Source organism: Procambarus clarkii, chromosome 37 (assembly GCF_040958095.1).
Source record: "Procambarus clarkii isolate CNS0578487 chromosome 37, FALCON_Pclarkii_2.0, whole genome shotgun sequence".
NCBI classification, from domain to species: domain Eukaryota; kingdom Metazoa; phylum Arthropoda; class Malacostraca; order Decapoda; family Cambaridae; genus Procambarus; species Procambarus clarkii.
This window is the reverse complement of record NC_091186.1, coordinates 15,595,386-15,609,181: the sequence shown is the minus strand read 5'-3', so window position 1 is coordinate 15,609,181 and position 13,796 is coordinate 15,595,386. Positions and strand designations below refer to the sequence as shown.

The following is a 13,796-nucleotide window of genomic DNA, read 5'->3' as shown; positions in this document are numbered from 1 at the left end:
ACCTCGAATAACGAATTTAGTCCGTTCCGGCGCTGTGATTGTCATGTGAAACGGACGTCATACAAAACGAATGTCCCCATTGACAATAATGGAAATCACATTAATCCATTCTACCACCGAAAAACATCAATATGATATTCGATGTTTTAAATAATGGAGCAGCCTATGTTACATACACTGAACAAACCTTTTATAACATTTTTCTTTCTTTAAATTTGTTCAATATTTGTCTTCATTTGTCTCATAGCAAAAGGTCCATTTGGTGTTTGGTAGGTAAGCTGCTCCATGTTTCTTAAATAAAAAAAAAACAGTTGAAACAATTTGAAAAACGGACAAATGCCATAAAGGTTCGTTCAGTGTTTGTCGGGTAGGCTGCTCCATTATGAGAATCTTTCTTTGTTTCAAACGTATTCCATTTATTTTGTGTCTTTCATTTACGTCTCGATAATGGAGCAGCCTACCTGCCGAACACCGAATGAACCTTTTTGGCATTTGTTGTACAGTATTTCAAAAAATTTCATTTCCTTTTTCTACAAAAAAATCAATGCTTTGCAGATGACTCCTTTATATCCCAGCATCATTAGCAGCTTTAAACATAAACAACATAATTTATTTTCATTGTCGGAGGCGTTCGAGAATGTGCAAGAAGCAGTGCGACTCCACCATGTGGTGGTGTCGTTATTCAAACGAGTGGTCGCCATACGAGATGAATTATCTGCGATCTGGGCGATCGTTACCCAAAATGCTCGCCATTTGAAGCGATCGTCACTCGAGGTTTTACTGTATATAATCATATCTTTTAAGATTTAAGAGCTTGTGTTAAGAGCAAATTTGATTGTGAATATAATATTGATGTGGGGTTTTCAAGTGATGGAAACCAAAATTTGTTTGCATTAAATATATCAAACTCGTACTGCATTTTTTAAACTGGGGATATCTTGGTTGGGCAAATACCTGTACTGGCTAATAAAGTGCATTCTCAGAGGGAACTAGTTGTGGTCAACATGTATACTTTAGCTGATGATTGTTGTTGTATAATTGCATTTCTTTTGCAGAGCACACACAAACGCCTTAAGAAAACTAAAAGAACAAAGCACCAAAATGTAAGAAAAGCAAATCATGGTAAGAAACTTTGCAATGTTTTAGTATGAATTAGTATAAGTGCAAAGTGGATAATAAGAAAATAGGTGAAGTTAACATTTCACTGAGTATCTTTATCACTGGAGTACCTTATTGTTCTGGAAACACAGTACAGTACTTGTTAATCAATCAACAGAACCAATTACTTGGCTATTACTGGTTATCTTCTTATCTTGAGATGATTTCGGGGCTTTTTAGTATCCCCGCGGCCCGGTCCTCGACCAGGCCTCCACCCCTAGGAAGCAGCCCAGTGACAGCTGACTAACACCCAGGTACCTATTTTACTGCTAGGTAACAGGGACATAGGGTGAAAGAAACTCTGCCCAATGTTTCTCGCCGGCGCCTGGGATCAAACCCAGGACCACAGGATCACAAGTCCAGCGTGCTGTCCGCTCAGCCGACCGGCTCTGGTATGCACATTCTTTTCATAACATTCTTATTTTTTCATTAACATTCTTATGAATGTTATAAAATGAATGTCATTCATTTCATTGTCTTGCATACCAACACCTTGGAGCTTCTGCAGTGCAGACCATGCAATTAATATTAGTCAGCTACCTCCTTGTTGAAAACACATTTGTGCAGAGATCCTTTACTGCTAGAATCCACTCAGTAAAACATCTAAACTACCAGTACTGGGTCCAACTAAAGAGCCTAAATCTGTATTCTCTTGAGCACAGGTTGGAGAGATACATAATAATTTACACATAGAAAATATTAGAAGGGCTGGTCCCAAAACTGCACGCAGAACTAACATCACATGAGACCAGAAGGCATGGCAGGATGTGCAGAATATCCCCATTGAAGAGCAGAGGTGCAATAGGTATTTTGAGAGAGGGAACTTTATCAACATCAGAGGCCTGAGACTGTTCAGAACGCTTCAACTACACATAAGGGGCATAACTGGCTGACTCCTCAGTGTTCAAGAGTGAGCTTGATAAGCACCTCCAAAGGATACCTCATCAACCAGGCTGTGATTCATACATCAGGCTGCGAGCAGCCATGTCCAACAGCCTGCTTAACCAGTCCAGCAACGAGGAGGCCTGGTCTACGATCGGGCCACGGGGACGCCAAGCCCCGAAAACCCCTCAAGGTAACCCAAGGTAAGGTGCTTGGTGTGAATTTGGGCACTGGACGAAGAGCCACTGTAATACAAAGGATCTCTGGATATAGAACTAGATTATAACCAGTGAGACCAGTCATGCCACAAGTGGTGTAGTGTTGGAGACCCACGTTTGTTGCAGACATAGGCACTTCCAAAAGAAATTCTGCATAGGGATGGCGGGGGGGCACCCATGGCTCTAAGGCGAGCTTTCTCCTGTTGTGACATTGCAGCATGAAGGAAGGCATCAGCTATTTTCTCCACCATTTGGGAATTACTCTACATTGGGAACATTCCAACATCCCAGTTGTAATGTTTTATTGTTTTGTTGCTTCTGGTCAGAATACTGGGGCTGCAAGAGCATCCCACTAATTGGAACATTCAATAAAAGGAGGATTGTGTATCCATGCCAAATCATTAAGGGGTTCTTTTACAAGGTTGTTCAATGCAGAGGAGGCTGGTAAAGCAATCTGGGAGACTGTGAACACCAAGGCCATCTTGTCTGATGGGAAGGGTTGCGTGTTTCTACCGAGTCGTCCACAGGGAGTTTGAAGACTTTTTCTAGCATGGACTTCAAAAGAGAATCAGACTTGCTTGTCAGACTATTTGACTTCATATTATTCCTCAATTGAAAGGTGGCCTGTTCAAGGCGAGCCCTGAACCGAAGTCTTGCCACATTTTTATATATACTGTTCATATATATGTATGTATGCTGTAATAACAGTACTGTACAGTATTATAATTTGCATTATTACTTTTATAATCATAAAAATTTCTGTTACTAGGCAGAAGTGTGTTCAAATGGGCATTAGGCACTCTCTACTCTGCAGTGTATGAGCACCGCTGGGAGGATGCTTTTAAGCTATTGCCATGTGTCGTCATCCGTATGAGCAATGATGTGCCTTATGATTTCCTCTGGAGGGTATGTACCAGGAATATTTCCATCGAATATTGGTTTCATTTGACAACATTCATGTTAGCTTAATTTTACTTTACATACAGCATGTGCTAGAACCTATAAGCTGTTGTAGATCTCATTAGATTTATTGGGTTTTGATGGTGTATTTTGATATGCTGGATTAGTGTTCTTTCTGTTTTTTTTATTACCTAATTTTAAATTATAATAAGACAAATTTAATTGCTGTGTGGTGCTTTGTCATTCCTCCAGTACAAGAATGTTTATATCTAGGCATATCAACAGTAATTCTTTGAATTTTGTCTGTGCTTTATTCTGCTTGATAAAGCAAAATGAACATGTTGGTTATAGTACTGTATTGAACTTTCATTACAAAGAGATTGGATGATTTACAAGCCATTTTGACTTCCTTGATCTCTAAAGACATTTTGGGTTGCTGTTTGTGGTTCAGTAAATGGTGTTTATCACATCCTCAGAGAGGGATTCAGAGGCCTACACTGGACCGTTCTGAAGAACCCCCAGACAAAATGGTTGAACCACAAGATTCCACAATTGAAAGGTGGCCTGTACATGGTGAATCCTGAACCGAAGACTTTCCAAGTTTAGAATCAAATGGGGAATAAAAAACAGACCAACATAAAGAAACAATTTAGATTAAACTTATCGAAGATATGAGTCCTTATTATACAGTTCAGTATTTAAGCCACCAAACCTTGACAAAAAGGCAGGCAGGCAGAAATATCCAGGGCATTTTGATCTAATGTTTGTATTATAGTTGATTAAAATTAGTCATATTAACAGGGAATGCTGAGGCAGAAGTTTGGAATTTTGTTGATGGCTTTGTACATTTTTTTATTGTCCTCGATTGTTTTTCCACAAAGTTGGTCAAGCTACTGAGCAACTACAGACATCTTGCACAGCAGTAGGCGGCTTTACACACTATATGGGGTTCCATCTAGTGTTGAATTAACCATTTGATTTTGAGTGAATTAGTTGTGGAGTTGGTTAGCTGTTTTGGTGCTTTGTTTTATGTGAACATTACAGTTATGTCTTGCTTTGTTTACTTTCTGGATGCTTTCTTGGTGTGGGTGATGGTAACAATTTTCATCTCCCTGGGCTTCTTTAAAGGGTAAGTTCTGGCTCTAGTCCCTGGTAGGCCAACAGGACACCTATGACTGATGTGAGTTGGTGAGATAACTACAGGGAGTCAGTGGGGCTCTACCAAAAGGAGGCATATCATTACATTCAATACTGGTAAACAAATCCACAAGGGCCGTGACGAGGATTCGAACCTTCGTCCGAGAGCATCCCAGACGCTGCCTTAATCGACTGAGCTACGACGTTTTTGTTCATTTGATGCATCACGCAATTGTGATTTCTGTGTGTAATTCAATACTGGTATTTTTCCCATGTTGATCCCATGGTTTAAGTAGCAACTGAGTAAGATAGCTAGGCAAATAAAAAATGAGGAATAATACTTTATTGGTTGAGGCATTGTTTATAGCAGAATTCATTCATATATCAAGTGTTAAGATCTGCTGTCAGGATTTCCTTGAAAACTTCTCTCTCCACTTACCAAATTGGCTACTTGTGAACTATCACCTGCTTCTGATTCATTGAGAAGCTGTTAACTTATATGATGTATGTAATATGTTATGTAGTACATATCACAATATGAAAGACATGCAGAAAAATGTAATAATGTGCAAGCAATTCTCTCCTCGTTTTATTTAACACTTTCGCGCTATCTGAACGCGCCGGCGCGTCCGGTTTCGTCTAACGTAAACGCATAGTGGACATAAAGTTATGTCAACTTTTAAAATATTTGTATAAAATTCAATTTTTATCCGATTTACTTTGGGTTTGTTTTAAACTGCGCGCTATGAGGCTCTCTCTCTCACCACTAGGCTGCATGGTACAATAAATTCATGAAAGGTGTGGACAACTTCGATCAAATGGTATTTTGTCCCAAACGGGTTGCAGGTGGGTGACTTTAGCCATTTATACTGGTAATGCTTCCCCCATATCATGTATTATATGCATATGTCTGTTTAGGGAATTTTATTCCGATCAATATACAACCAAAAATAACTGTGTGCATCAAGTATAAACTTGACAAACATAACAAAAGTAAAAACATTTCGTGTGTGTTTGACGCTCACTGATATGTTCCAGCGTTGTTTTATATTTGGCGCTATTCTAACTTACGCTTTGTTGATATTTTTTACCTATGGGCACATAGAACATTCTATTGCGAACACATTGACACAAAAATGAATGACGTACATAGAAAATTAATGTCATGAGAGTGAAATAAGTATAAACTTTCAAAGCGCCGTGCGTCGTCCCGTCACCGATACCGGGTAACAATTTCACCAGTTCCCACACTCTTGCGGGCGGGCCGCAATCATTATTCTACGCTTATATTCATATCACCGTGTTGGGAATTTCATTGCAAATCCATTGATACCAAAATTAACGCTGTAGAACAAGTGTGGAGGTGATTACAATCCCAAGAGTAAAAACATTTTGTTGCTGATGGGCGCTCACGGCGAGTCATCTTCGTAGTTATTTATTTGGTGCTGGTATCCCTATACGTTTCGTGACTTTTTTTTACTGATGTTCTTCTAGAGAATTTTATTGCGAACACGTTGGTACCAAAATGAAATACGTAGCATGAGAACTAAGGTCAGAAGAGTAAAAAGAGTATACACATTTTTGTTTTTACGCTTAAGCGATAAAAACGCAGCGCGCACATTCGGTTGGCTGAGTGACCTTTGCGGAGAGCGCGAAAGTGTTAACAGGCATACAAATTTTGATTGACCATTGCACCAATATGATCATGTTGCTCATCAATTTATTATAATTTCTGACAGGTGGCGGATGTTATAACCCGAAACGCTACTGGTATTTCTGCGAATCGTAGGCAGCAGTTACGAAGATATGTTTGTTCTCTGAAAGGGAAAATTCATGATGTAGTACTTGATACATTATCCCAGGATCTTCAGACAGCAAGTGATGCTGATATAGATAATTTAATACAAGTAAGTCCATATCACTGATTTAACAATAGTTCAGCTTTAATTACTTTGTAGGAAATATTTACCCTTGAAATGTGCATATAATTTTAAGATCATGATGGTGTGCATATTAATCTAAAACGTTTTGAGTACACCAGTTTTGCAACATTTGGAACTTCCATGGGGTACAGAGGGTTTCACTAACTTGTCTAGTAACTCTTCTTTCATTATTTCTTCAGTGAAACCGTCACAATTTTTGTCACGTTGACAGTGCATGTTCAGTCAAGTCCACCATTGTTATGATTTTTGTCTTTCTGGTATCCCTTGCTTTAGATTTTTTTTTTTCTTCTAATATTCATAGCTTTCCACCTTCTATTACTGATATTGTATATTTATGGTATCTAGGGCACCACTTGTGCACCTCATTCTTACACTACTATATGTGCTTCAAGGATATTATGAAGATACTCTCATGATAAGTCAAACCATTATATACTTCATAGTGGATGTAGGCCCCCCCTGAATTTTTGTTTTTGTTTTTTATTAATTTGAGGAGGGGAAGGGGTGTTGCCTGGGGTCTGGTGGAATCAACGAAATCCCTTATGGAACGAATCGGTCTCGCTCAAGCTTCGTTCGTTCAAGCCGTAATGCGTGATTTATCCTACTGTATGCACATTTCATGAGCTATAGGGAGATGTGGTCAGTCTGCATGCAGTAGTAGAAGTAGTGACAATTTTTATGTATGGTTGAAAGAGTGGTATAGTATTAACATGAAAAATCAAGAGTTACAGTGATGATCTGAGAAGCATACGTGTTTGCGTTTGGATAGTAGAATAAGAATGTCATGGAGAGATTTGGAGTACAAAAGTTAATGAACCACAAGATCAAGGAGAATATACCGAGATGGTATAGGATTGAATCGATGATGGTAGACTGGTGAAGTGTGTGTATTAAGGTAAATTTACTTATAGAAGGAGAAGATGAAGATTTTGTGCCAAATTGCCCTCATTTTTATTAAACTGACAAATACCTTTGTTTAGCAATTTTACATGTGAGATTAAGTATTTCATGGCTTGCTTTGATCAAGAAGTGTGCACCAGTGAAAGAACCAAAGTATGAAAGACATACTGTACAGACTCCTGACTGCTGCTGTGAATGCACATACAAAGAAGAAATGTTCACGATTATTGGAACAGACACCATCTCCACAGCCCACATGTTCAGCGCGCTCACACAACTCGAGACAAATATTTGCTTCTAAGCTACCTATACATTGAGGAAAATGGTGCACCCATTTCATGACAAACTAAAAAAAATCAGGACAATACCGCAAACCTTTATGAAAAAACTTTAACTTCGTGTACCTGACTCAATTGTGCTTGCATTCAGCCTATCATTGGGTATTTGGGAAAAACCTGTCATAGATTTGTAATAACACTAATCAGCATATTAGGTACAGTAGAGTACAGTATGTAGAAAAGATATTTTTACTTAAAAAGAGATTAGGGGCTTTCCTGCCTTACCTCATTATAGTGGACAACTTCCTCAATTTGGAATATTGGTGCACTACTGCTCAAAATTCACAAATATATTTATTAGGCAAGCTTTGCTTTCTTTCTAATGTACATACAATAGACAAATCATATATAATCATCTTAGTACCAAAATGAAAAAAGTAAATTATTCGCTGCAGATGGTAAATTCAGGTAAATATGATCTGTATTAATTATGTTGCACTGTATTACTTATATTGGAGATATGTTGGCAAAGGAGAATGTGGCTGTAATCATCAATCACCACCATGAAAGTAAATCACATCTAGCTGAGATTGGGGTATTATTGCAGATGGATGACGACTTTCGTCATCTACAAAATTGTAGGTGGACCTCTCTTGGTGATCGTGAACGACTGCAAGGACTTTCAGGAGGATTTATTGGCCGAATCTTTTATCAACGCTGGAAGAATTGCCAGGCTGAAGAAAATCATCTTGTCAAGTTGCAGGATGATAGAGTGTCTAGTTCGCAGTCTCCTGATAAAGGTTTGTGATGTTCATACTGTGTAAGTAATAAGTTCCTGTTACAGTTGACCAGGTCCACACACTAAAAGGTGAAGGGACGACGACGTTTCAGTCTGTCCTGGACCATTCTCAAGTCGATTGTGAATGCACATACTGTAACATCCTGTTACAGTATCATGTATTGTATTCATTAGGGAAATTGACTAGATTAGATGTGTAATTATTTTCATAAAATAATGATTTTCTGAAATTTAGCAGTACATTATTATAAGCATGCATTAACCCCTCAAATGCCCATGACAATCAGGGATGTTTTCTTCCTATATGATCACACCCCGAGACGGTGAGGGATGTTTTAAAGCACTGTGTAAGATTTAAACCTCATGCGGGTAAACGGGGCCCACATCTGCTTCATCAGGCCTCCAGTGAACAGACACCATCCCATCTTGGAAAAATTCATGGCACCCCTCCTGGGTGTGAGGGTCTCAGTACTGAGAGAGCAACCATAGATAGTACATGCAGCAGCAGCTTACAGCACTGCCAGCTGCTCATGTCCACAGCATCACTTAAGAATGATGAAATAAATAAGTAACATTAATGATGATTGTGACATTCAAAATCCTGGCTGTGATAAAGACTATGTACATGGTTCAGACATCAGTGTACTCGCTGCAGATTATGAGGGTCGCAACAAGAGGCAGACATCAACAGTCCATAGCCAACATTTGCTACATAGCCTTCCCGGCTTGGGGCCTTCTTTTGATAATTACTTACTTGCAGCATCTATGCATCATGAATTGGGACCTCGTGTTCCCTTAGAAAATGAACATGTGGAAAATTATTCATATTCAGAGTTTAGTGACCAGTATTCTGATAATAGCAGTGGTGAGACTAGAGTTAGCAATATGCATAGAATATTTGGAGGCACTTTGTTTTGTCAGGTGCCATCGGCAACTGACTAGTGTGTGGTGCTGTGCTGTGCTTGGATTATAATATTACTGCACCCACCTGAACTGCTTAGTGGTTTTTAATAGTGCATAAAAATGTCAGTAAATAGTTATAAATAATGTGTATACAGTACAATAACATATAAGGTGTGTATTAGTGGCATGAATATATGTGCATATCTATGTTTTACACATTCTTTGATACAAATAACATTATTGCCAGCCCAATGCATCATAGCATTTGAAAAAGTAAAAGCACTAAAACTACAAAGAAAATATAATATATTCAATGTATGCAATTACAACTTGGTACAAAATATATGAGGCTAGACAGAACTCTGGTCAGTACTTGACACCTCAGTGAATTAGAGGTGCCTGGTTTCTCAAGCCTCTTCCTCTAACTGATTCCCAAATGGTTACTTTTTTTCACAAATATTCAGTGTCTTACCCCTATTTTCTGTTTTTGAGTAGGGAAAGTAAGGGGGGTTGCCTTTCCCTCCCCAGGGGCCAGATTCACAAAGCAGTTATTCAAGAACTTACGAACCTGTACATCTTTTCTCATCTTTGGTGACTTTGTTTACAATTTTTAAACAGTTTATGAGCTCTGAAGCTCCAAGACTTCAATTTATGGTTCAGTACTTAGTACTTACATATACAGTGACCACTTCCCTGAAGATCATTATTCAGTATCAGTCTGTAGATCCAAGCTCAGCAACTGCTTCAAGCTCTTACTGCTTTCAATATTTTTACCAAATGTTCAACCAATAGACATGGCAGTCGGAACAATTTTGAACTCCAAAGTCAAGAAAAGTCAAACTTCTAAATGTCCATTAATATGTACTATATCACCTACCAGCAATTCTTCTCAGTGCTCTTTATTACTCTTCTTTAGTTTTGAGGTATGATTCTCTGTGGCCACACAGACAGCTCAAACCCAAATCAGGGTCATTTCTTTTGCAGATAGACATTTGGTCCCATTTCCTTGCATGTGATGCTTGTGTTCTAGCAATACATAGGTACCTGGGAGGTAGGCAACTGTTGTGTGTTATATCCTGTTGAGGTTAGTCATTAGCTGAGCGCCTCTACTTACAGTTACCTGTGATTTAAAAAGAGGACTTTTAGGAGTATGAATATTTATGATGGGTCTTGTGTACATCATCTTGAACTAGATTAAGGTTTTTTTTCTCAAATGACTAGCGTCCTTAACCCTTGCTCTGCATATGCCATCCTCAGATGTTTGACCCATCTGCACATACCATCCCGAGATATTTTTAGGTATCCCGCATCATTTTTAATAACTTTCAGATTATTTAACAGATTGATGACCAAACCACACACTAGAAGATGAGGAGACGACGATGTTTTGGTCAGTCCTGGACAATTATCAAGTAGATTGTCGACCATTGTCAAGTCACACAATCGACTCGATAATGGTCCAGGATGGACCGAAACAGTCATCTCATCTTCTGGTGTCTGGTTTGGTCATCATATTTTCAGCCACATTATTGTGACTCATCGTTTGCATATTCAACAGAGTGTCCACCCACCCCTGGAAACCTTGAAGGACAAGAGCTGGCGCCTGGAACAAATTGTAAAGTTCTAGCCAAACAAGCACATTCAACTATCCAGAAGGCTGTGTCAGATCTTAACGAACCTGTAAGTTACTATATGTTTCTTTCATATTTTAACATGTTCTTTATTGTTAGTAAAATTGTATCAGGTTCTTGATTTTTTTTGTTCTGCTAGGAAACAATTATTTATTAAATTATTAAATGACATGGGAAAATGAGAAGACATTTTATATATATATATCTTTTTATATAGGTTCTATGTTTTTTCTATCTTATAAAATTAGCTAATGCATAATTTTTCACTGATGAGTAGGATGGCAGGGTCTTCTTCCTCCAACTGTTCTTAGGCTTTGTCTTCCTCCTTCTTTATCAATGTTTCACTTCTTTGTATTAGAGATGATTGTGTGTTGAGTGACTCATTTATTATAGAGCAGTAGATCAAGGCTGTGTAGTGTCCTAAAGGCACTGTTCCATGTTTTTAATACACAGAGTTCCGAGAGAATACAAACGATGATGAAATTCATCATCGTTTGATGATGAAATCAAACATCGAGAGGAACGAGTCAATTCCTTCTGGGAGATCATTTCCATATATCAGAAACAGTATAGGTCCAAGGACTGATCCCTGACTCCCCGCCACTCCGTGACCTCACCCCTCACAGTAACTCACTGTGTCCTGTTGCGTAGGGACTCCCTTATCCAGTGGAGTACCTTCCCATTCACTCCTGCCTGCATCTCCAGTTTGTGCACTAGCCTTTTATGTGATACTGTGTCAAAAGCTTTCTGGCAGTCCAGAAATATGCAGTCTGCCCAGCCCTCTCTTTCTCTTGCCTGATTTTTGTTGCCTGGTCATAGAACTCAATTAAACCTGTTAGGCATGATTTGCCATCTCTGAACCCATGCAGCTGATGTGTTACAAAGTTCTTTTGCTCCAGATATTCCACTAGCTTTTTTCGCACAATCTTCTCCATCTTGCATGGAATGCAAGTTAGGGACACTGGCCTGTAGTTCAGTGCCTCCTGCCTTTCACCCTTCTTGTATATTGGGAATACGTTGGCCGTCTTCCAAATTTTTGGCAGTTCACCTGTTAAAAGTGATTTGTTGTACTCCATGGAGAGTGGCAGGCATAGAGTTTCTGCTCCTTCCTTTAGAATCCATGGTGAGATTCCATATGGGCCTATAGCCTTTGTCACATCCAAATCTAGCAGATGCTTCCTCACCCTCCCACTGGTAATCACAAACTCCTCTAGTGGTGTCTGCTTTGATGTTCCCCCTAGTGAATCTTTTTGCCCCTATCCTCAGTTTCATTACCTGTTCCTTCACTGTTGTTTTCCTCCTGATGTGGCTATGCAGCAGTTTGGGTTGCCTTGCTTGCTATGTCATTTTCATATTGCCTCTCTACCTCTCTTCTCACCCTGACGTATTCATTCCTGGCGTTCTGGTATCTTTCTCTGCTCTCTCATGTTCTGTTGTTTCTATAATTTCTCTATGCCATTTTACTTAGTTTGCTTTGCTAGCTTAGCAAAGTGCTAAGAGGGGTCTCCTTGGTGATGATCAAGTGTTGCTAACAAGCATGTGCATTGTTTGTCAAGGTTGCCAATGTTGTCCATGTAGGGGTTGTATTGTTGCACTGTCCTTTTGATGGTGGTGTCTAGTACTCCAGATTACTTATTGCCTTGCCTCTATTGAGGGGGGTGGCCAGATTTTGGTACAGGATCAATTCCACCACTGTCCTGCTCTAAAGATTTGCTCATAGATACATAATGTTATTGTGATTTCATTGTGATTATTTATGTACAAGTCAAGATGGTTTATCATATTTTAGGTAAATGCAACTAATGCTTTTTATTTTTGTTTTCAGTGTGAGTGGTTAATGGAGCAGTACCTGGACCTTGAGTGTGAGCTGTATGGTACCGAGACAGCTGTTAATAAACTTGAGGCATACGTAGAGAAGAATACTGATCATTTGCCTGCTCATCGATTTTCATATCATTTTTATAAGAATAAAGTTCCAAATAGCAATAAAAACCAGATCAAAGCACTTCAGGTAAGTTAATTTGTTAATGTTTAGAATGCACATTTAAATAATTTACAAATACAGTACAACCTCCATTCAAGGCACTATATGGGACCAACCCCGGTGCGTTGCAAGGTTGGATTCGTTGCAGGAGGTGTTTGTCAGTTTTTTTCTTGTAAACCATAAAAATGCATTATCATATGATATACTATACCTATATATTACTACTATACAAAATACTGTTACAGTTGTTATTTACCTTATTGTTGGAGTTAAGTCCATCTTGAAGTCTCATGGAGTTGTGAATGTTGTACAATAAATACCTACTGTAGTGTATTATGCTGTTAGCACTATTGATTAAGTAATTCTGCTGGATGTTGAGTACTACAATTCAGTTTATGAAAACTATTTTACACTAAAATTACTGTACTGTAACCTTAATTACAACACTAACACTATGTACCTAAATTAAACACACATTCTAACTGTACACACGATGTTCTTAGATGTTTGCGTCAGCTTTGCTGGTGCTCGCTGCTGCTGTGTTTGCTTCAGCTGCTTCTGAGCTGGTGCTGGCTGCTGGGTACGGCTGTGCTGGTTGATTTTCTGCTACTATTGCTTGCAAAATATTGGATCATTTTCGTTTGTGTCCTTCGTTCTGTCATCTTGAGACAAATATCTTTCGTCGTTCTTAAGTGTTGATAGAAGCCTGGTAGTTCTGGATTGTCAGTTTGTGAAACAAACTCAAGGAGTTTATCAACCTTAAATAATGTGTGACGGTAACGCGTTGGTGTTTGGCTGTTTCAAAAGCTAGGGGTATGGCCTCGTCACATAAAGGAAAAAAAAGAAAAAAGCTGGAACTTTCGTCTGTGGTAAGGTAATGGGAAGACACACAAAACACAAGTAAATTTAACAATGAAATTTTAATTACGTTAGAAAAGCAAAACATGAATAAAATTGGACATAAAAATTGTAACAGATAAATCAATCAAACAAAATAATAAGAATAATCACTGGCAAATGAAAAGTTACGTTAATACAAGTGAATAATAACAAAGTAAATATA

The 13,796-nt window shown here is 38.6% G+C and overlaps 1 protein-coding gene across 4 annotated transcripts in view; it reads left to right on the top strand.

The window, feature by feature from the left end:
• Positions 1-13,796, top strand: part of LOC123765696 (uncharacterized) — a 34,636-nt gene that overhangs the window by 4,847 nt on the left and 15,993 nt on the right. For 2 of the 4 annotated variants that reach the window (XM_045754379.2, XM_045754378.2), the window contains exons 3-8: positions 1,056-1,122; positions 3,028-3,164; positions 6,035-6,202; positions 8,024-8,216; positions 10,677-10,798; positions 12,575-12,760. In XM_045754379.2, the coding sequence (XP_045610335.1) occupies positions 1,056-1,122; positions 3,028-3,164; positions 6,035-6,202; positions 8,024-8,216; positions 10,677-10,798; positions 12,575-12,760 (873 nt within the window). The remainder of the gene's footprint in view (positions 1-1,055; positions 1,123-3,027; positions 3,165-6,034; positions 6,203-8,023; positions 8,217-10,676; positions 10,799-12,574; positions 12,761-13,796) is intronic. The other 2 variants (XM_045754380.2, XM_069337163.1) reach the window with 2 other exon arrangements.